This window comes from Triturus cristatus, chromosome 12, assembly GCF_964204655.1.
Source record: "Triturus cristatus chromosome 12, aTriCri1.1, whole genome shotgun sequence".
In the NCBI taxonomy this organism is placed as follows: domain Eukaryota; kingdom Metazoa; phylum Chordata; class Amphibia; order Caudata; family Salamandridae; genus Triturus; species Triturus cristatus.
In genome coordinates, this window is record NC_140595.1 from 135,347,737 (window position 1) to 135,369,938 (window position 22,202).

At 41.7% G+C, this 22,202-nt stretch overlaps 1 protein-coding gene across 2 annotated transcripts in view; it reads right to left on the reverse strand.

The window, feature by feature from the left end:
• Positions 1–3,243: 3,243 nt before the first annotated feature.
• SLC25A44 (solute carrier family 25 member 44) overlaps positions 3,244–22,202 on the reverse strand; it is a 62,097-nt gene continuing 43,138 nt past the window's right edge. For both annotated transcript variants that reach the window (XM_085638208.1, XM_085638209.1), the window contains exon 4: positions 3,244–6,972. In XM_085638208.1, coding sequence (XP_085494334.1) covers positions 6,781–6,972 — 192 coding nt within the window. In that variant the 3' untranslated portion in view covers positions 3,244–6,780. The remainder of the gene's footprint in view (positions 6,973–22,202) is intronic.

Consider the following 22,202-nt stretch of genomic DNA (forward strand, 5'->3'; position numbering starts at 1 on the left):
ACCTTTTTAAAATGGGAAAGGATCCAAGGAAGGGCTTGGAAAGTCATTAAAGCAATGTTAGGACTAGGTACTTTACCGTTTGGGCGCTTTGGCTAAGAATGTTGTTGCCATTGAGTTGGCTTACCTTAAAAATTTGGATATGGATCTTTCTTTATCGCGTGGTTGGTGCCAGAGGGAAATCTGCTTTTTAGGGAATGCTAATGCTGGCATCCTGTCTGAGAGAAGGAAGACTATCCTAATGAGGATTAAACCAAAGTTGGGTGATTTGGCCAATAAAGAGTCCAGCAATGAGGCACGCAGATTATTATTTGGTGAAGGAATGGTTAAATCTTTGTCTAAGTATGTGTGTACATTCACCAGTCTCGATATGGCACATTATTCAATGCGCAGGGTCTTTAACAGCAATGGTTTATATGGTCAGGCCAGTAGAAGAGGGCAAGCTACCGGCCGAGCAAATTTCAGAGCCCAATACCAGAACCAGGGAAGTGGTTATGCGAGAGGATAAAGACATTTTTTAATTTCTTCCCACAAAGAGGAAGGAGTCGGGCTCGCAGCAACAGAGGAAGAGGACAAAGTGAGGGAAAAATCAGAACCAGGGTGAATAGGAGGACTGGTACTCTTTCTATCCTGAAAAGTGTAGGAGGAAGATTGAACTAATTCAAGGAAAAATAGAGGGAGGTAACCCAGGATGACTGGGTTCTAGAGACTATAGGAGGGTTTCAAATAGATTTCGATCCAGTCCCAATTCAGGAATAGGAACCACACAAGCTGGTTTTTCAAAAAGAATTATTGTTGATAGTAGAGAACGAGGTCTGCATGATGTTAGAGAAGGACGCAATTATGCGAGTGAGTTTGCAGTGACAGAGCTTCTTTTGGTTTTGGCTTTCAGAGGTCTTTTGAGGAATGTGGAAGGAGAAGAACACCCCTTTCTGGAGTCTGGTTCTCTCAAACTTCTAGTTTGGAAGATATCAGGAGTTCAAGAGCATTCACGGATCTTTCTGGAACAGCTGCCGTGTTATTTGAGTCCTGGGCGCTAGGGACAAGAAAGATCTAGAGGAGCATGAAAAGTTTGGCTTCGTTGGTGCTTGGAAAGGGGTTTGGATCCCTTGGAAGCAATTGACATTCAAGTAGCTAATTTTTCCTGGCTGGTTTGTTTGAGAAGGAAATGTCGTATAGGACTAGGAACGGTCATAGGTCGCGATTTCTGCGGACCATTCTTTAAGTCATGGTGTTCCCATTGGAAGGAATCCTTTAGTTTGTAGAGTTATGAAAGGGATTTGGATTAAGAGGCCTCCTGAATCTAGGTAGAAGTCTTTATGGGATGTCGACTTGGTTTTGAAGTTGTTTGTGGGTTGGCCAAGTAATTTCTAGGGTGTACAGAGAGTTATCTTGGAAGTTAGCTACTTTATTGTGTTATTTCTTTCAGGATGGTTTCGGATGTCAAGGCTTTGGAGATTTCACATAGGTTTTATCAGCATAATGGTGTACTTTCTGAGTTATGTAGGAGGACTAAGACTATGTCAAGGTTTTTTTTATCCAGTTTTTGTAGAATGTCCTGGTTTGTGTGGTTCGTTGTTAAAGGAGTATGAAAGCAGAATATTGGGAAAAAGGTGAGCTGGAGTAGATCAGGTTTTGATCTCTTATGTGAAACCATACAAGGCTGTTTATAGTGCGACTATTGCTAGATGGGTTAAATGTTCCATGAAGGAGGCTGGTGTCACTGTGTCTAAATTCATGGCGCATTCTGCGCGTGGAGCTATGGCAAGTAAGGGGAGTATGTTAGGTGGAAGACTAGAGGGTATTATGAAAGCACGATCTCTACGTTCAGGAGATTTTATTTTAAATCAGTTGAACATGTTTCAAAATGTGTTTTAGAAAAGCTTTGAACATGCATAATGCTAGCCTCCTGCCTTGACATAAAATTGGGATTCTTATTGGTTTACTGATTATAGAATCAGGATTTTATTAAAGACAAGGAGGCTAGCATTATCCCACCCACCCACCCATCCCTTGGGTGTGGCATAATTCTGGTATTTTAAAGATTTATTTATTGAGTTTCTGTAAAGTTTAGAGTTCTTTGGTACAAGCAGTAAGAGGTTGTTTATGATTGCTAAATTTGTTTATGTTTTGGTATAGAGAATTAAATATGGTTAATTCAGAGTTTTTGGTGTAAAGAAGAGCTGGAAGAGGCAAACGAAAAGAGGAAGAAGATGGTCGTCGCATGCTATTTATGGAGTTGAAGATTCTTTGATTGTGATGTTATTGAATTCCATTAGCTTTTAATGGTGTTGCTCAGAAGTGGGAAATAAAGGTTAATGCATAATGCTAGCCTCCTTGTCTTTAATAAAATCCAGATTCTATAATCAGTAGACCTATTAGAATCGCAATTAGAGGCAAACTTGTCCTGGTACAAGGATTTGAATTGCCCCGATTAACATTAGCATAACTTGGCTAATTCATAGGATTTTTTTCATCATAAAAACTATGCCATGATTTGAAGACTGTTCATTATTAGAGATTATATATATATATATATATATTCTTTTTTTCATTCCCCATTGGTAATTACCATATTAAGTACATTGTGTGTTAGAAGAGCAACCAGTTTAATCGGGTGTAGCAGAGTATATTAAACAATTGGGTAATCTAGACAAATTGCTTTACATCCCAAATGCAGAAATGCTTATTAATTGAGCCACCTAGGCAGTAGTCCATAACAAACATCTTTACATTAATGAAGAATGGTAGATATCTATTCAGTTTTACAAAAACATGCTGTCTCTGGTGTTACTAGCTACTCTGTTACTGTAAGTAATTAAATGTTGTGGATATGTATTCTACCCCACCCACCACTAGAGGCAAGTATGTAACTTTATTGGGCTAACACAAACAAGTTCTCCAATGCAAATCCAGATCAATTAGCCAGTTTAGCTTCACTGTTATTCAGGTAGGATATAGCATAGTAAGTGACTACTATTCACTCAAGTGTCACCTAGTGCTACACGTAACCCAGAGTTTACTAGTGGATTATCTGCTAGTGTTTGCTGAAACAAAACTATTTTACATTGTTCCAACACAACATGAACTACTTCACATCTAAAGGGAGCCAGTGAATGTGAATTGGGTACATTTAAATACATTTTAGGGTCTGCTGCACAGACAGTAAGATGACTTGCATTTTGTTTTCCCCCTCAAGATTTGGCTCCAATAATTCTAAATGGTGGAATAATACTAATGATATTACTAATGACTGAACCACTTTATTTTTTACACCTAGTAGACTGAAGATGTGCTTTTGTGTGAATCTGAAGCAATAGTGTGTAGATAACCAAGGTATTGATACAATAAGTCAACATAATAAAAAGACGGATGCATGCATGAGCGTTTCTGTTGAGTGTAGAGGTTCTAGGAACAAGAAAATGAAAATATGCATTTGGACATAATTCAGTGCGTGTTCAAGTGATTCACTAAAGTAGAACACCAAGTGAAAACGTTTGGTCTGAAGCCCTGGGTAATAGATCTGAGACATAAAGGATTACAGCAATTCCTTAAGCTACTGCTACATTTACACAAACCACAACCTAATGATAGTGATTAAAAATGAAAACTCTCATACAACATGGGGGGCATAAGATTTTCTAAAGTAATAATCTTGCATAAACTCTGGAAGATGTATGTGATTATTTTCCAGAATGCTTGGGCAATGTTACACATGGTACTACTGCAAGGGTGTATGTCAACATGGTTTTGTCCATTTGAATGAGCGAGCTTGTTTCAGGCCTATGTTAATGAGAACTTGCTATAGTGCAGAATTTTTGAAAGAAAAGTGCTTAGTTTTCATGTTCCTCTTGTAACTCATGTCAACATGCCAGTTTGAGCAGTTAGGTGCTGCTCAGTAACTGATGAGATTGGCCTTGATATGGGCAGCAGTTCCTCTTATATAAAATCAGAGGAAATACAACTTAGCTTTCAGATTTCCTTTAGCAAGAACAAAAGCATTGTTTTTGGCTAGTTTGTGTCAAAAGTAGGAGCTAGCAGTAAACCCATCCTTGCTCTATAGAACACTATGTATCAGAAAAGTATAAAAAACAATACCGATATTTGTATTTAGGGTCAGACAAGGCAGGTGGTCTAGTAGCACGGGAGATACTGTTGGGTAGTTTCCTGACTGCAGGCCCAAAAGGCATTAAGGTGCAAAATGTGGAGGGGGTGGAAACACGTCTTGTCATATATTCACAAAGATTAGTGGATGTTATTAGCCATTAACCCTTTCGCTGCGGCGGGAATTCCGCCGCAGCGCTGGGGGGTGCGGGGGGGGGGGGGGGCAGCGCGGTGGCGCTGTGCTCATGACGGAGCCACTCCGTCATGAGCCACGGTTGAGCTGTGCTCATGACGGAGCGGTTCCGTCATGACTCCGCCCAGTTGCGTTGTCCCCCCGCACAGGCGGGGAAACAGCGCCGCGTGGGCGGAGCGGCCGCCAACGGTCGTGGCATGACGGAACCGCTCCGTCATGAGCACACGGCAACCGTGGCTCATGACGGAGCGGTTCCGTCATGAGCGGGGAAGGGGTTAATACCTCAGATAGGTCTTTTACACTAATAGATGAGTGATGTATGATGAACCATGATTAGAATGTATCTTACATACAATCTAACAATATTTGCGTAGTTTCTAAACAGTTATTTTCTGTTTACATTGGATTTGCAGAATAGAAATGAATAATTGATATGGTTATCAAAAACCTCTCCCATGTCTTGATTTTGTGGTTAGAGTGCAGCATTTCACAATATCTTCTTTAGATAAGAGACCCTGGACAGGGTTATCTAAAGCCTAACATGCTTCACTGCAGGAGCATAACTCAGGAGCCATGAGTGGAAAAAACCCTACCCATGTCCCATTTCTCCCGGAAGGTCACTATTTACTTGTTAGGGATGCGGGAATATACCAGGTGTGACACCAATACATTGGGGCTAACAAGACTAACCCAATCACCATCCACAGTTTATGGATGATGAGAATATAACTATCCCTCACATTCAACATTACATTGCGGGCAGATTCTTCTGTTTTTTAGTTCCAGTGGAGAAATTGAGAAAGTCTGTGCCCCTCTCGCAATGTATTTCTCCCCCCCCCCCCTCCAAGAAAAAGTGATAGTGTGTATGTGGCGCTCTCTCTCTATATGGGAGATTACACTGTTATACTTTCTTGTAACAGATGGAGCTTGTCACTGAGATAATTTAGAATCCCGACCTACAATTGTGCAATTATAGGGACTTCCAATAACCTCAACTGTGTTCTGAAAGGCAGAACCCATCAGCCCGATCCAAGGAGCACACCATGAAAAAGGGGGGGTGGGAAATTCAGATAGTCATAATTCACACAATAATCTAATCACCTTCCACACATGGTGGGTACACACTGTTCAATACTACAGCAATCCAATTCAAAATCCTCATCAACACCCTCACTACTGTGGGACAGACTGCTCACTTTCCAATCCTACTAGCAGCATATTGCACACCTCCTACATTTGTAATCAGGGACAGTCCTCACAATTATCAAACACAGGTCCCTTACCTACAGTGGTGAGGTTACTTAGTCGTTGGAGCAAATCTGCTCCTTGGAGAGCTTCTTCTCAAAGAATTCTTCCTTTCCCTCAATGTGACAACTTTCAAATTCATGTTGTGCTGAAGACATGAATGTGATTCAGCCTTGACCGCATTGCATATGTATTACAGTGCTTTTTACCTGCAGTTATAAGTGCACTGTAGTTTTCTGCTTGTACCGTTACTCCAAACAGACCTTTAGTCTTGTGGAGACATATGTAGTTCTGGGCTGAAGTACGCTGCTATCTGTAAATGTCTTAGGAATTTTGTCCTGTTGAAGACCCGGCCAAATTGGATTTCTTTGGTCGAATCATATTAATTAGAGCTTTGAACTGTATATACATCTGATGTTGCAATTCATACATTTTACAATGCTTTTCTGAAGACTATTGCCACGAGCCAAAACATTCTGTGTAGCACTTCAATCCTACATGTAGCACTTCAATCCTGCATGTTCATTGTAAAATTATGGTTCTATAAAATGTATTGATCTAATTTTAAAAAATGCCTTTGGGTCACTTTAAATTTAATTATCAAAATAGTTTTCTCTAATTGCGGCATTCATGTCCTTGGTTGGTTCCGTGCTTGATTCTTCAAATGTATCAGTGTACATATAAATAATTCTGAAGGAGCCCCTCAATGCCCACTTTTCAATTAAAATTCCTCTTCACTGCAGCCCTCACATGATTCAAGCCATTATTACATAAGCTTATACACAAGGGTAACAAATCAGTTTCACACCTGAGTTTTGGCGTTATACAAATAAAAAATACACAACAAACATGGCACACAGCCTGGATGTTGCTAGCCGTGCTTCACTTGATTGTGTCTTCAAAGGATAAAGAGCAGATAGAGCTTGAACGATCAGTAGTTTGCCAGACGCCGTGCCGTGGAGATCCACACACCTCAGTGGCCAATTCTTGCAATCTTTCAACAAGTCTACCATGGAGCGGAGTGTGAGACAGTGACACTGTATGTTCCAATCACCATCATGTGGAAGATTGTCTCTTATAAACCTGGTGTGCAGCAAGCCCCTGAAGATTGCTCCATTTTTGGCACCAATAACACCGCCAGAACTAGTTCACCGGAATGTCCCAAGTCTGGAGCTTTTAGAAGTTGCTGACCGTTACAGCCGATCACACAGAAGGGTGCAAGTATGATTTCACAAAGACTGCTACCAGTGTCTGGAATCCACCAGCTCAGGACGAAGGCTGATCTTCTTCAGGGTCTCGTAGCCAACAACAATGACAATGGTGGAGGGAGTGGCAGAAATTATGCGAGCAGACAGGCCCTTAGTGAGGCCCCAAGGACCTTCCTCTGCCATCAGCTGCCGGAAGGTGTTTATGATGGAACTCTTACCTTCCACCTGTGGGAAGAAACAGATTACTGTAAAATGGCATACAGTGAAAACAATAGGAATTGATATTAGCAAGGCATAGAATTTACAATGGATCCAATTCTCAAACTCATATATATATTTTTATTTATGATCCAAATCCACCACATTAATATGCAGAATATACATTCTAAATGGATTTCCGCACATGATCCAGACCAACAGTTTGGTTCAGTATTCCATGAGAAAAAGCCTGCTCACAGGAGCGAGCAAAAACTGTCAAATCGGTTGAAGGTTTACACAATCGCAAATAAATCGGTTTCCAGAACGGAAGTCAAACTGACTGGCAGACCCACAAAATTGGTTGGCATTTAGTGGACAAAGATTTCCATGGGAGAAAAATGGCTTCTCGTTGTGGAGATTTTTTTTTTTTTTTTTTAAGCGTAAAACTCTGTCTCCATCCAAACATTCTCTAACTTGCATAAGATCCAGTACTGTGGGGTTGAGGCACTAGGATTAAAATCAAGGATACGTTTTAATTATTTGCAAATAGTGGATTCTGGCTAAATTTTCACAACATTCCTGTTCCCTAGTGGAATGCCCTGGGTTGTTAGTGCTTGGAAACCAGCTCATCTTACAGATTATAAACAAAAAAAGAACTTGATTAATCGGTATTTTAAAAAGCTGGATGTTTGAAACAAATTTGTACCACTAGGATAGGTTTATCTTTAGAGAGCTCGTAGTCTAATCTTTTCTGAACTTTTATTGCAATGGTTTAGGAATGTTCCACAATTCTAGGAAGGCCAAGGGACCACTAACAACACTAGAAATGTACAGAGGGACAAGAGAGGATTTAAAGTCTAATTAGCAAAGTACAAACTCTGGTTAGATTTTACAGTATTCAACTCTCTGTATCATCTTGGGGTTATCTTGTCTTCTTATTACCACTGCTGTAATAGCTGTTACTCATAGCTCCCTACAGTATGCCGTCTAATAAACAGATTGGCGATGGTGGTCTAACATCTGGGAGAAAGAGGAGTGATCGCTTTATATACCTATAGTCTCTCAAATCATCTGCCTGTTTTCACCTCTTCCAGCTTTGATATGCAAGTGACCATTCTTGTGATGTCTTTGAGCTAAGGCAACTTTTTTTTGACGTTTTGAGCAATAAACGGCTAGGCTCAACGTTGCCAACAGCAATCTCAGAAATGCTAACTTGTGCCTCAAGTGGTTTTCTGTAGTCTTTGCCATTAATCCAAGAAGATGTTTTTTTTAGTCCATCGTTGCCATTTTACAAGCTGCAACCTTCATGGTCCAATTACAAATTCTTTTACTTTGTTGTTCTCCCAAGTGGCAGGAATATGAACATCCCTCCTATGATTAGTCTTGTCATTCTCTCTTGTTTTTTTTTTTAAATTGAGAATGACATGAGTCCGATATTTTCTGCGTAGATAGCCATATGTAATGCCTTTCTGATATGTAAACAAGATTTATTCCAGTCGCCCTCTATTATATCTGCCCACTGCGCAATCAGTGTCCCATTATTACCGCCAAGTGTGAGCAGGGTATGTCCATCAGTTTGCGGTGCTCTGCCAACAGCTGAAATCGGTCCATTACCTACACTTAACAGCACATTGCTTACAGCAGGTTTGATTCCACCTGTACGTCTTCAAAATTCCCCAATGTTTACCAAGCCACCTTAATCAGCCAATTAAAGTAACTGACTTCAAGTACTCCAGATCTTTTTTTCTGTGACCTCTTAAAACCTTATGAATTTACCATTACAGTACCAAATCACCAATTTTGAAAAAAACCTGCCTTCCATTTTGTTACTTTAATTTTTCATTTTCCTTAAAGAAGAGCTCTTTCACAGACTCCTTTTTAATGACTTTGCAAGCAGCCGTGGACAATGCGGAGCCTGCAAGTCGAATTAAATAGGCCAGTCCAGTAGCTTAGCTCCCCTAAACAACACAGGTTCTCTAACATAACAATTCCAGTCCAAGGCTTCCTTCGATAAACAAACTAATGACATGATCACTCACTGAACCAATCTATGCAATGTTTAAATGGCGCAGCTAAACAATACGATTGAGAATCCGATTCATTTAGTCCTTCTTTTCAAAAGTTTACATTATTTATATAATATATTTCTCCACGTTACCAAACCATTCTGTTGGCATACAAAGGACGGCACTCACAGGAATTCTTATTTAGTGATCTTTTAAGTTGCTGGAACCCGCTTGCACCGATAGACGCGTTTTGGCAATCTGCCTTCTTCAATGTCGATGACAACAGTTAGAAAACACCCTTTTACCAGTGTCAAATCGTGACGCGAGTTAACAACAGTGAAATAAAAGACGGCTTGATTCAAATAAGGCATAATGCACATTTCATGGCGGCCATCTTAAAACATTATCACAGGCAAGAAAAGTATTGTGATTTCATTAAATCAGTGCTTCCAAAAAAGCTTTGATAAACGAAATATATTTACATAAATGCACCGACACTAAATGTAATTATCATCTAAATAGATAAAATGTCAGTAGTGTTCTGTTCTGAACATTTTATATCTCACCCCACATGTATTGTGTTTGAAAGATACAAGAAAGGAAGTACTTGAATTTGCACAATTGGACCCTGAATGGGCAAACGCATCTGGCGTAATGTTGAAGCATATAATCCGATTCTTTGTGTCCATACTCAAAGAAAAGGAAAAAGCAGGAAAAAGAAGAGAGAAAGGGGGAGGGGAAAGGAAAAGCATGGAGAGAGACATAGAAGAATATGAGAGAGGAAGAAGAGAATTCAGACATAAGCTGAAGTTGAAAGAATCAGACAGTTCGCATTCGTCAAAGACAGGACAGTAAATGTGTACTTCTACAGAGCAGGGGATCGATCAGCAGTCTTATTCCAGATGAGACATAGCTCCTCCTCATTATGGAGGCCTAATGGGACCTTGGTTTGTAGATCGAGAATATATTTGGATTCTAGGGCTCATAACGGTCTAGTTCTGTCCCCACCTCTTTCATTCTTAGGAATTTGGTCGATACAGAATATTTTCAGAATATCACGGCTGCTATTGTGCATTTTTTCAAAATTACGCGCCACCGAATAGGTGGGGTCCTTCTTAGCAATCGCGCGCATAGGTTCCAATATGCGCTTCTTGGATGGATGGATAGTGCTGCCCATATATCTTTTAGGGCATGGGCATTCCAAGATATATACAGTGAAATCTGAATTACAGTTAAGGAGTCGATTTATGGTTTTGATCTTATTGTTTCCCATCCCTTTCTCCAAAGTATTATAATCCAGTACCAGATGGCAAAATTTGCATGACTTGCACTTAAGGCACGGAAAGAAGCCACGGACATTTTGTATTTGGTGTTGATCTGAGATGACTGTGTACTAGGTGATCACCTATTGATTTTCTGCGTCTAAGTTATTAGTGGGTACATAGGTAAAACCTTTTTCAAAATACTGTCAGTCTGGAGAATGTGCCAATTTTTCCTGAAAATTCGTACTATCTCTGCGGACTTCGCATTGTAGCGAGTTATCATTCTGGCAGGAGTGACCTTATGTTGATTTTCTGGTTTACAAATTTTAGGTACCAACAGCTGGAGTCTGTCTATTAGGTTGTTTTTTCACCTGTGCCTGTTTGAGAATACTAGGAGAATATCCCCTTTCTTTGAATCTGAAAAATGTGTCCTCTCTAGCCTTAGCATATTCAGTTTCTGTAGAATTTCTTTTAAGGCGTAGGAGTTCACCGTATGGAATATTAGTTACCATACTTCTAGGATGGAAACTCCTAGCGTGGAGGACAGCATTGTCCGCTGTTGGTTTCCTGTACAGGGGGTAAGAATTTTAGACTGTTCAATATAGACTTCCAGATCAAGATAACATACGCTCGTGTTGCTGATGTAACCGCTAAGTTTTAAATTCAAGTTATTGCAGTTAAGGAAAGCAACATAATCCTCGGCCGCAGAGCGGTTGCCCTTCCACACGATGAAAAGATCATCAATGTAGCGGGCCTACAATACTACATTGTCCATCCATTGTTCCGGTGTATCCCTCCAGGCCACGTGCTTCTCCCACCAGCCCATAAAAGATTTGCGTAGCTGGGGGTGAAGCACGTGCCCTTCGCTGTCCTGCATTGTTGTATGTAAAGCTGGCCCCGAAAATAAAAATATTATGTTCAAGGCATAAGGTCAACATAGTTATCAACATCTCATTATGACTTTTGAATTTTAAGGAGACTTTTATTAAGAAACCATTGGACTGCCTCTACCCCGTCTTTATGATTAATACAGGTGTAGAGGCTGGTAATGTCCAGGGTAATGAGAAGCAAATCATTTTACCAACTTAATCCTTCAATAAGGCGTAAAAAATCCCCTGTGTCCTTGATGTAGGAACTGAGGGTTATGACCCATGGTGCCAAATAAGAATCCATATACACAGAGCAATTCTCAAGTAAACTGTTAATGGAAGCATTGTTCTCCCTGGTGGTCTTAGTGCATTCGTATGGATTTTGGGGAGGTGGTAGAAAGTGGGAATCGTGGGATATTCACAAAATAAGAATTTAAATTCATCCAGATGGATCATACCCTCCTCCCTCCAAGGTGTCAGAGACTCATGAAAGGTCTTAATACAATTTGCATAGACCACTTTATTAGTGGGTAGGTAGCATTTTCTTTATTAGTGGGTAGGTAGCATTTTCTATCTTCAAGCTGATTCAAAGCTTCTGAAACATAATGTTCTTGAGAGAAAACAACAATATTTACCCCTTTATCTGAGGGGTTTTATCGTTAGTGTCATCTTTCTTCAACGACTGAATTGCTTGCCATTGTTCCAATGGAATGTTGTGACTTTTCCTTTTATTGCTGTTGTCGTTTGTTAGATTCTTTAGGTCAGCTATTACTGCCCCATTAAAGACATCAATTGCATCAAAAGGTGTTTGCGGGATTCTTCGCGATTTCCTTTTTAGGCCGCTCACTTGTCTTATGCCCGCTATTTCTAGGCATGTTTAGTTTTCAGGCTGTTGCGGAGTATCACTATATATATTTTATAAACAACTTTGTTGCATTTTTGCTATATTACCTATCTAGGAAGTAATGAACAACTATTCATATAGTAAATATTTTTTCCAAACTTGTTCTTTAAAGTTTTTTAAACAAAATGTTTGTTATATTGTAGTGCATGACATTATCAATGCATTGAAACAAGTTACATAAGTTGCTTTAAGAATGCTATTGACATTAAGAAATAAGTAACTCAAGCAAAGTGCAAGAGACTTAGGCTTTGATTCTTTCATACAATACTACACAATGGCACTATGCATGGTTTGGATCCTGGTGCATGTAGGGGTTTGTGCTGTATGCCGGTGGTCAGGACATGTTGTAGCCCTTTAAGCTAGGTACAATTCATATAGTAAATCATACCAGTGTGAACAACAAATATAAGTGCAGATGAGACAGGACTATTGAAGATGTGATATATACACCAATATTATATCAAAAACACCGAAGGATACCTTACTTAGGTATCCTTCTACTGGACAAAAAATACTAGTCTAATATCAAAGTGACCCAATTTCAATAAAGTCCCATCATCTGCTTGGGTGGATTGTCTACATTTCGACCCATAGGAGAGCCTTCGGGTCTTATCAAGACTAACTCATCTGTCACATGCACCAAAAGTGATTTCAGAGTTAGCTTTTACATAGTATCCCACCTTCACAAGCACTGCATTATCTGCACTAACATCATTTGTCCGTTTGCATCTGTATGCTTTACTATATGAAAAATAATTGTACATACGGGAGTTGATGTGTCTGAGTCTCAATTATTCACATCTGTTTAGCACACTATTTGACATTTAGTGATTTTGATTCATACATACTACTTGGAATTATAATATGCAAGGTAGCAAGCTTGATGAGTCCCACAGAACCTGTTGTTTCGTATGCTACTTTGGCACTACCTGCCAAGCCGGTCCTCACACCAGTCCTCAAGAGAGCCACAATGGATTCAGACTCAATGCAAGGGGCCAATGACTCGATGGATCGAGTGCATCACCAAAACTGTCTGCAGCTCGTTGTCCTTCTATGTGAGTCACCCAGACTATGCAGCCTCTAAATGTGTTCAGACGGAGTGCGCAGAACATTTCAGGTCGAAGTCCTAAAACAATGGTCCGCAGGGACATGGAAGGGTCGCATTCTGGGGACCCTTATTTAAACCTATCTTTAAAGCATCCAACAAGCCAGTGTCAACATCCCTAGAAAAGACTCGGTGAGCAATCACTACAGGAGGGCTTGAACCATGCTCAGGAAGCCACTGCAAGTGCAGATCCCACATAAGATTACATACCTGCTTATTCTCAGTTTCATTAAGGACAATGTGGATACTTTTTCTCAAAGTTTTTTTCTTTTAAGGAACCAGGCTAATTATTTATCTTTTTCTTCTCCTTTATATATCCTTCACTTGCATTTACGTGCAGTATCATTTTAAGCACACCGTACACTTCATACAGCTCCTATTTATTATCGCATGAATCATCCCCGAAGGGATATCTCGGTGCATCGGGATCAAAAATGCAAGGCGAAGTGCCTAAAAGATTAAAATAATTCAATTTTTTATACTTTCCTAAAATTGAAGTGAGCGGTGCATTCTCGTAGGAGTAGGTGAAGCTTGTTCCAAAAATGGGGGGCTAGGAAAGCGAAAGCACGGGCACCTGAACGTGTCTTCTTAGTGCGTGGTACAATAAGAGACTTATTAGCAGATCGCAAAGATCTTGTAGGTCGATAGGGGATACGTTTTTCCTTCAAGTAGCTAGGTCCCTTACCTTAAGTGCTTTGTCCACTAGGCAACAGATTTTGAAGGGGATACGCTTCCACACTGGCAGCCAGTGTAGTGCATGTAATAGATGAGCTGCTGTATTTTGAACTACCTGGAGCTTGTCCAGGAGAGATTCGTTGACCGCAGCCAGAAGACCATTTCCTTAGTCCAGGCGGCTGATCACCAGTGCCTGGACTAGGGTCTTATGTACTGCCAATGGGAGCATTGGAAAAACTCTTCATAATAGCCTCATAACATGAAAGCAGGAGCCAGTAGTGGAAGTCACTTGGTCTTTCATGGTTAACTTCTGATCAAGTTTTATTCCCAGATTCTTCACAGAAGATTTTGGAGTAGGTGGTGGTCCTAATTCAGGCGGACACCACTCAGGAGACCATAACAGTTGAGCAGCACCGAAACGCATGATTTCAGTTTTGCCACAATTTAGTTGGGAGAAAGTTAGCAGCCATCCACGCTGTAATAGCTTTCATGCCTTCAGTGAAATGCATTCTTGTCTCGGACGGGTCTTTATCAAAGGCTAACAGAGTTGGGTATCGTCCGCATATGAGATAGGAGTAAAACCATGGGCTCTTATGATATTTGCAAGAGGAGTGACATATATGTTGAACAGTGTGTGGCTCAAACAGGAGCCCTGGGGCCCTCCTTTGTTTATTATCATGGTGCATGACCGAAAAGGTCCCAGATGAATGGTCGGATTTCAGTCAGACAGATAGTTTCTTAACCACTGCAGCACCAGGCCCTGGATACCTATTTTCTCTAGTCGCTGTATCAATCTAGGATGAGCTATGGTAATAAAGGCCGCAGACCAGTCTAACAGCACAAGCATAGATGGAAGTTTTGTCTTGGCAGCTTCTGATATGGTCAGTGACAGCCAAGTGTGCAGTTTTGGTGCAGTGCATAGGTCTGAAACCTGACTGAGAGGAATCTAGGATCCTATTAGACTCAAGACAGTCCATCAGTTGTTTATTGATATTACTTTCTATTATTTTGCTAGTCCAGGGAAGGAGTGATATAGGACTATAGTTGGAAACATCTGTAGTAGAAAGGTTGTTTTTTTTCGTGATCGGAATAACCCGAGCAGCTTTCCACTCTGCTGTAATTGCGCCCGTACTAAAGGAAAGATTCAACAAGGAGCAAATTGCTGAGACAGCATGGCTGCTCTCTTCGCTGGAATAGGATACTGAGGAGAACCTGATTTGGCAGCTTTCAGAGCAAGTTGAGTGGACTCTACACTGAAAGGAGCAAGTTTGCTTACTACCGACATACATGGGCTCCAAGTTAAAACAGTGTGTCAAATTTGCGAGATTGTTTTAAATTAAATTTATTTTGTCCTCCAAGTGATCAGCAATCTGATTGCAAAGTATTTGCGAAGAGGGAATGTTGTCATTACAGGCCTGAGGATTGATGAAGGAATTAAGGATTTTAAAGAGTTCCTTGGAGGAATTGCCAGCGCTCAAGTTGCTGAGCAATAAAACTTTTCAGTGCTTTCCTAATATTGCTGTGATAATGCGCTAACGATTTTTTATAAGCTTTCCGATTGTTTGGACTGAGGGACGAAAAAAATTCAAGATATAAATAAGGGAACACACAAGTGAAAAAAAATCAAGTGAGGAAGAGAGGTGGGAAGGTGGAAAAGGACAAGCTCTGTGGATTTTATTTTTTATTCTTCAATTACTAGGTGGCAAATGGACATTAAATTCCCAAGAGTTTGCCAAAGGAATGATAGGACGTTGAACTGTAGCAGAAGATGTTGTGTTGCACTTCCAATGGAAGCATTGTTGAGAATTTTGGTAAATTAATTTGGCTGTTATTTTGTTTTTAAACAAAAGTGATATCCTTCTCTGAGGTACAGGAAGGCCATGTCAAACAGCATAGTGGTTCCCAAACTTTTTCGACCAGTGGCTCCCTTGACATATTGGCCCTGGCTCCCCATTATGTTACTTTTTTTTATTTTATTCAGGCGAGGGAATGTAAGCCAGGCTTCATGACCACTCAGATTTTTGCTAATGTTCTAAAGCTGCAGCAGTGGCTAGTCTGAAAAGGAACAATCTTTTAAACCCACAAACAGAAATGATACATAGTTAGTGCTCACAGGACGACATTTCACGCAAACAAACAGATTTGTTTTCAAGTGATAGACCGCAGCTGTGATCTTGTATTATTAACCCCTTCCATGCTGCGCAGATTCCGCCGCTGTGCTGACGGAATCTTGCGCGGGCGGGGTCATGACGGAACGGTTCCGTCATGAGCACAGCTCAACCGTGGCTCATGACGGAACCGTTCCGTCATGAGCACCGAAGGGGTTAAAAGTGGGCTCTGGCTTTAAAACAGCAGACCACCTGCACTCACCTTTTGATTTAAGCATATTGCCTTGTAGCAGGATGCCAGAAGGAAGCTGCATTATGGATTTTTTTTACTGTGATAAAGTGAAACTACGACCCCTACATTCAGTATGGGTCCAGAGACAGGACTGACTGAAAGTGTCACAAAGGAAATATGACCCCACCTGCCAGACTTGAAAAAAATACTATGAACAGCAACCGCAGGAAATGGCTTGCCGGGACTTCCCCAGTGAGAGTCACTTGCAAGTATAATGAAGGGAAACGAAAATAGAGGATATTGCAGGAAATGTAAGATTTGCGAGTGAAAGTATGGACTGGGCTATTTCAATGCAATTCTTGAAATATTCTGTTTTATTTACTAACATTTAAACTATGATAAATAAAACACAACAAAGTGAAACTGGCATTTTTTAATGCAGACCTGAAATAAATTAATCATACACCAATGGCGTGAATGCCTTCCTTGCACAGACTGTGTTTGCAGGAAGGCTTCGCACTTACCCTGCAGTGTTTCCAGGCCGTCACCTCCCTGTATGTCCCCCTACACTTGAACCACCTTCCTCAAACACTAGCCACCTGCCTCAATGTGCTGGTAACACGGTGCAGATGCTGTGAAGCCGGGCACGGACTCCGAGCCCTCCCAGGATGGGAAGCTCCCAATGAAGCTAGGCTTGGCCGGGCAGTGCTCTTGCAAGCAAGTACAACTGTGATAAAATCACCCTGCATGGGATCTATGAATCCACAGATTAAGGCTGTTCAAGGCACAGAGAAAATCATTTTATCAGCAACATGATGTGGACTCGTTTGCGTTATCGCAGGGTTACTGACACCAAATCTGTGTGCCTCGGGTACAGGATGTGCACAGAGTGATGCAGCGTTTAATGTTGTTGAATATTTCTTCTCAGAGAATGCACAAGTACGACTTGCATAGCAATCCCCTGCCTTAACTGACGCAGACCACAGAGTGTTACCAACATGGCCTCTTCACTGCACGTTCCCGTATTCTCACTTTGGTTTAATACAGAAAGAAGTTCCCGTTTCTTTGTATGCCATAAAATTGAGCTCTATTGTGAGTTTGAGCATTGTGATCTAAAGATGCACGTGGGTAATCCTTTTAAGAGAAATATCCCCAACTGGATTACTAAACATGCATGCTTCGCATTATACACTTGCTTCACACAAACCCATTCCCCTTTTCTCAGGAACGAGAGAACACAGACACTCTCAGGCAAACTCTCACTAGCTCACACATACAAATACACTTCCACACACGCAGACAACCCTTCTCTTCCAACATAAATGGAATATGAGGCAGTGGATCCCGAACTGTGTGTTTGGTGACGGCGCACAGAGTTTGCAACGGCGCACAAATTGGGAACCGTTAAGGGCAAAATATCTGCTTGAGCCAAGACAGACAGGAAAAGGATTAAGAAAGGGAGTGTAAAGCTCAAATGGATTCAGTGCAATGTGCCTTTTACACAGTGCGTAAGCAATATCATTAAGACTTAAAACTTCTCTTTCTCGAATAAATTCAAACATCTCCTATCAATACGGTACATCCACTCAGTCAAGAAAATGCTATGGGGGGGGGCGTGGCTAGGACGCCGAAGAAGATGGCCGCCTAGCACGGGAGCTCCGCTTTGCCGGGACGATGTTCTACGATGTCCTGCGCTCTCGAAACCGTAACATGAGCGTTTACGGTGAATTTCAACGTCGGAACCTGCCGCCTGTCTCCTGAGGTCTGCATTATGGATTTTGGTGCCTATATGCGTTACTAATGCCGCTTTTTTAGTCCCCTTCAGCGCGGCCGCCATTTTGTGTATCTCGGAGCGCTCGTATGCGCTCAATGCATTCACACAGTCTGGTATAAATGCTGCCTGCTTGAATTCCTAATGTATGTTCTGTACGCATTTTTGAAGCCTTTTTGAGGAGAATCAGGAGAGGTTTCTGCGCAGGAGTGCCATAGAGAGTTGATCTTTACTTGTATTTTACCTGCTCCTCCACTTGGTTTTACCAGCTGCGGACTTCTACTGAGGTGATATATTATGCCCTTTTTTGCGCTATGTGTGGGAATGACCATTTCATGGCGCCAACTTGCTTTTGGGCACTACATTTTATTCTTTGACTTGCCTTCACTGCTTTTTTGAGGAGATACTTCAGGATTAAGTTTTTGAATCACGTGAAGTGGCACTGGACTTCCCTTTGTTATAAATGCCTTCATCTAGCGCTGTGGTTCTATTCTTTTCGGTGATATTAGTTTCTTGCTTCACATTTTCACAAACTTCTCTAATTTCTTTGACCTTTTCCTTCGGTTTTTCACTTCGGGTAGGCTTTCGGACCTGATGCAAAAGCTGGTACCTTGGCTTAAGGTTTCTATCCTTCGCTGAATTCAGGTACATAGTTGTCTGTTTATCTAACATGTTTTTAATATATGAATAAATCTGATATGAGTTTTTGTATGATTTTAACAGCCCTGAAGAAGCCCATGTTTGGGCGAAACGCGTTGGCTGTGGATATGACAACATCATTGCAATAAAGAAGAAACTTGAAAAACTATTCAGTTTTGTGTATACTCTGACAACTCTGTAATATCACACTGTATTAGCCACTTCACTCTCGCGTTGCCTCTCATATTCTGTGTTCATTATTATTGTTTATGGTCTTCTGAGCGGCTGGCCATTTGAGGTGGGCAACGCACGTATTACTCACATGTGACTTGTTCAGGCAGTGCGAATGTGCGTACACCCAGCTGCTTACTTCTCATATGTCCAAGACTTAAAACTTCTCTTTCTCGAATAAATTCAAACATCTCCTATCAATACGGTACATCCACTCAGTCAAGAAAATGCTATGGGGGGGGCGTGGCTAGGACGCCGAAGAAGATGGCCGCCTAGCACGGGAGCTCCGCTTTGCCGGGACGATGTTCTACGATGTCCTGCGCTCTCGAAACCGTAACATGAGCGTTTACGGTGAATTTCAACGTCGGAACCTGCCGCCTGTCTCCTGAGGTCTGCATTATGGATTTTGGTGCCTATATGCGTTACTAATGCCGCTTTTTTAGTCCCCTTCAGCGCGGCCGCCATTTTGTGTATCTCGGAGCGCTCGTATGCGCTCAATGCATTCACACAGTCTGGTATAAATGCTGCCTGCTTGAATTCCTAATGTATGTTCTGTACGCATTTTTGAAGCCTTTTTGAGGAGAATCAGGAGAGGTTTCTGCGCAGGAGTGCCATAGAGAGTTGATCTTTACTTGTATTTTACCTGCTCCTCCACTTGGTTTTACCAGCTGCGGACTTCTACTGAGGTGATATATTATGCCCTTTTTTGCGCTATGTGTGGGAATGACCATTTCATGGCGCCAACTTGCTTTTGGGCACTACATTTTATTCTTTGACTTGCCTTCACTGCTTTTTTGAGGAGATACTTCAGGATTAAGTTTTTGAATCACGTGAAGTGGCACTGGACTTCCCTTTGTTATAAATGCCTTCATCTAGCGCTGTGGTTCTATGAGGTTTGATGATATCTGTGGTGGTCGCACGTACACATTTTTTGGTCAGCTCTCATGGTTTTTGAATAAAGTCCATTCTCACCTCGCCGTTTATTGAGGCGTCGCACTTTTTTCTGCCTCAGCTTTATCAGCAGGGATTTGAGTGGTTTTTTTTTTGCGATACTTCGCTGAGTTCAGTCTTGACCTTACATCTGTGCCGCCTATCTGCACTGTACGGTGCCTGCCTGTCAGGGTCAGGAAGCTTTTTTTTTCTTTTCTTCCTCCTTGCCTTGGTACATTGGGTTACCTGGCCCCTCAATACCTATGGGCAAGTTGCGTAACCCGAAGTTTGTTTTTGTGCCCTCAAAAAGCGCCTCTACGACGTCACCTGCCTCCTCCTCAGCTGCTGATTTGTCTTCTAATCCAGACCAAATGGCTGCTTCAGCTTCTAATCGTGCTTCCTCCTCGCAGCCCTCTTCAAGTAAGGTCTCTCCTCCTTCTACATCCTCTAAACGCTTGAAGCAGGATTCTCCTCCTCCAGACAAACCTTCTTCTCCTATCTCTCTGGAGTTACTCCTGGAGGAGATCCGTGCTTTACGCCCATTTGTTGAGGAGACTAATAACAAAATGCAGAACTTCATCATCTGGCTAGAGAGCTGCTCTCATCTTTCCTAGCAGACAGAACTCAAGTGGTCACCCTGGGACCATATCACTCAGCTCAGTTGTCGCTCCCGTGCGGGGTTCCCCAAGGCTCATCCCTGAGTCCGACGCTTTTTAATATCTATGTATCGGACCTTGCTAGTATAATAAAGGCATCCGGGATGAGCCTAACTACCTACGCTGACGATACACAATTGGTACTGGCCATTAAGGATAAAGGGACGGAAGTGGCAGAACGCTTTCAAAATACCATGGGCCAGATAGGAGAGTGGATGGCTGATAACTGCCTAAAGCTTAATTCCGATAAAACGGAGGTGGTCATTTTTGGACCCCTCTCTCCGACTTGGTCTACTCTTTGGTGGCCCCCCCGAGTTCGGTTCCCCACCCATTTCGACCTCTAAGGTCAGGAACTTGGGAATTATCTTTGATGATCATCTCAACTTTGTGGCACATGCCAATAAATTAGCAGCTACAGCCCACCACAAATTAAAGATGATAAGAAAAATCTTGCCAGTTCTTCCAGATGCTGCTGCCAAAACTCTGGTTACCTCTTTGGTCCTACCCTCCCTGGATTATTGTAACTCGCTTTTCTTAATAGTCAAAACAGAGTTACAAAAAAACTACAAACCATACAGAATGCGGCAGCACGCCTCTTGACAAGAACACCCAAGTTTGCACCCATTTCGGACACCATCAGGACACTCCACTGGTTAACTATTAAGAATAGGATCACTTTCAAATCTCTTTGCATTATTTATAAAACCCTACACGATCAAGGTCCACGCCCCCTTAAGGACCAACTTAAACGTTACATACCTACCAGACAACTCAGATCCATGACTCTTAACTATCTAGTGGTCCCTCGCTCTAAAACAGTATCTTGGGGTGACCGCCGCTTTACGGTAGCAGCACCCAAGATCTGGAATATGCTGCCTCAGCACATCAGATCCAGCAAATCACTACTTCAGTTTCGTAAGAGCCTGAAAACATGGTTGTTTAACCAGTAAACCCCCTGGTCTTTCCAATGTTGAGTAGAGTCAGCCATTCAGTTTAGCGCCGAGACGCCCACGGGTATTCGTTCGCGCTCTATAAATGCCAAATTAAATTAAATTAAACTTTGAACTAAAATGGTCAACTATGGACAACAGAGTTTCTTCGGTGGAGCAGCAGGTTTCAGAGATCCAAGTCAATTCTCAACGTATAGCCTCACTAGAGAAGTCCGTCCTTGCCCTCCAGCGACACACTGAGGAGTTAGAAAATAGGAATAGGAGGAATAATCTGCGCATTTATGGCCTTCCAGAATCCTTGAGGGTGATGATCCTGTTTCGTTTTTTTCCTCCTTCCTCCTGAAACTTTTGGATTTGCCTGTCACTACTTCTCTTAGCATTCAAAGGGCTCATAGACTTGGCCCTCGCTCCTCCACCTCATCCAAGCCTCGTGGAGTTATCATTCTCTACTTAAAGTTTACAGATCTACTTCTGGTCCTTTCTGCGGCTAGAGCCAAGCGTCAAGTTTCATGGTTGGGCCAGAGGGTTTTTCTTTCCCAGGATGTTTCAAACGCAACTGCTGCAAGACGGAAGGAATTTTTGAGCCTTCGTGCCCCTCTACGCTCTCTTGGAGCCAGGTACCGGTTATTCCATCCTTGCATCTTTAAAGTTACTCATCAGAACCAAACCTGGACTTTTCAAGATCCTGCGGAACTTAAAAACTTTATTCACATTCAGTCTAATGCTGGCATGGATACTTCTACTGCTTGTGGTTGAATGCTTAACTCTCTTTTTTCTTGCAGGTTTTATCTAAAAGGTTTTTGCATTGCTTTGTGTCTTATTGTAGGTTTCTCTTCATCTAACATTGTTGTTTCTTTCTTTTCCACGCATGTTGTTTTATTGTTTTTTCCTCCATCATATTTGTTCACATCCTCTTTTT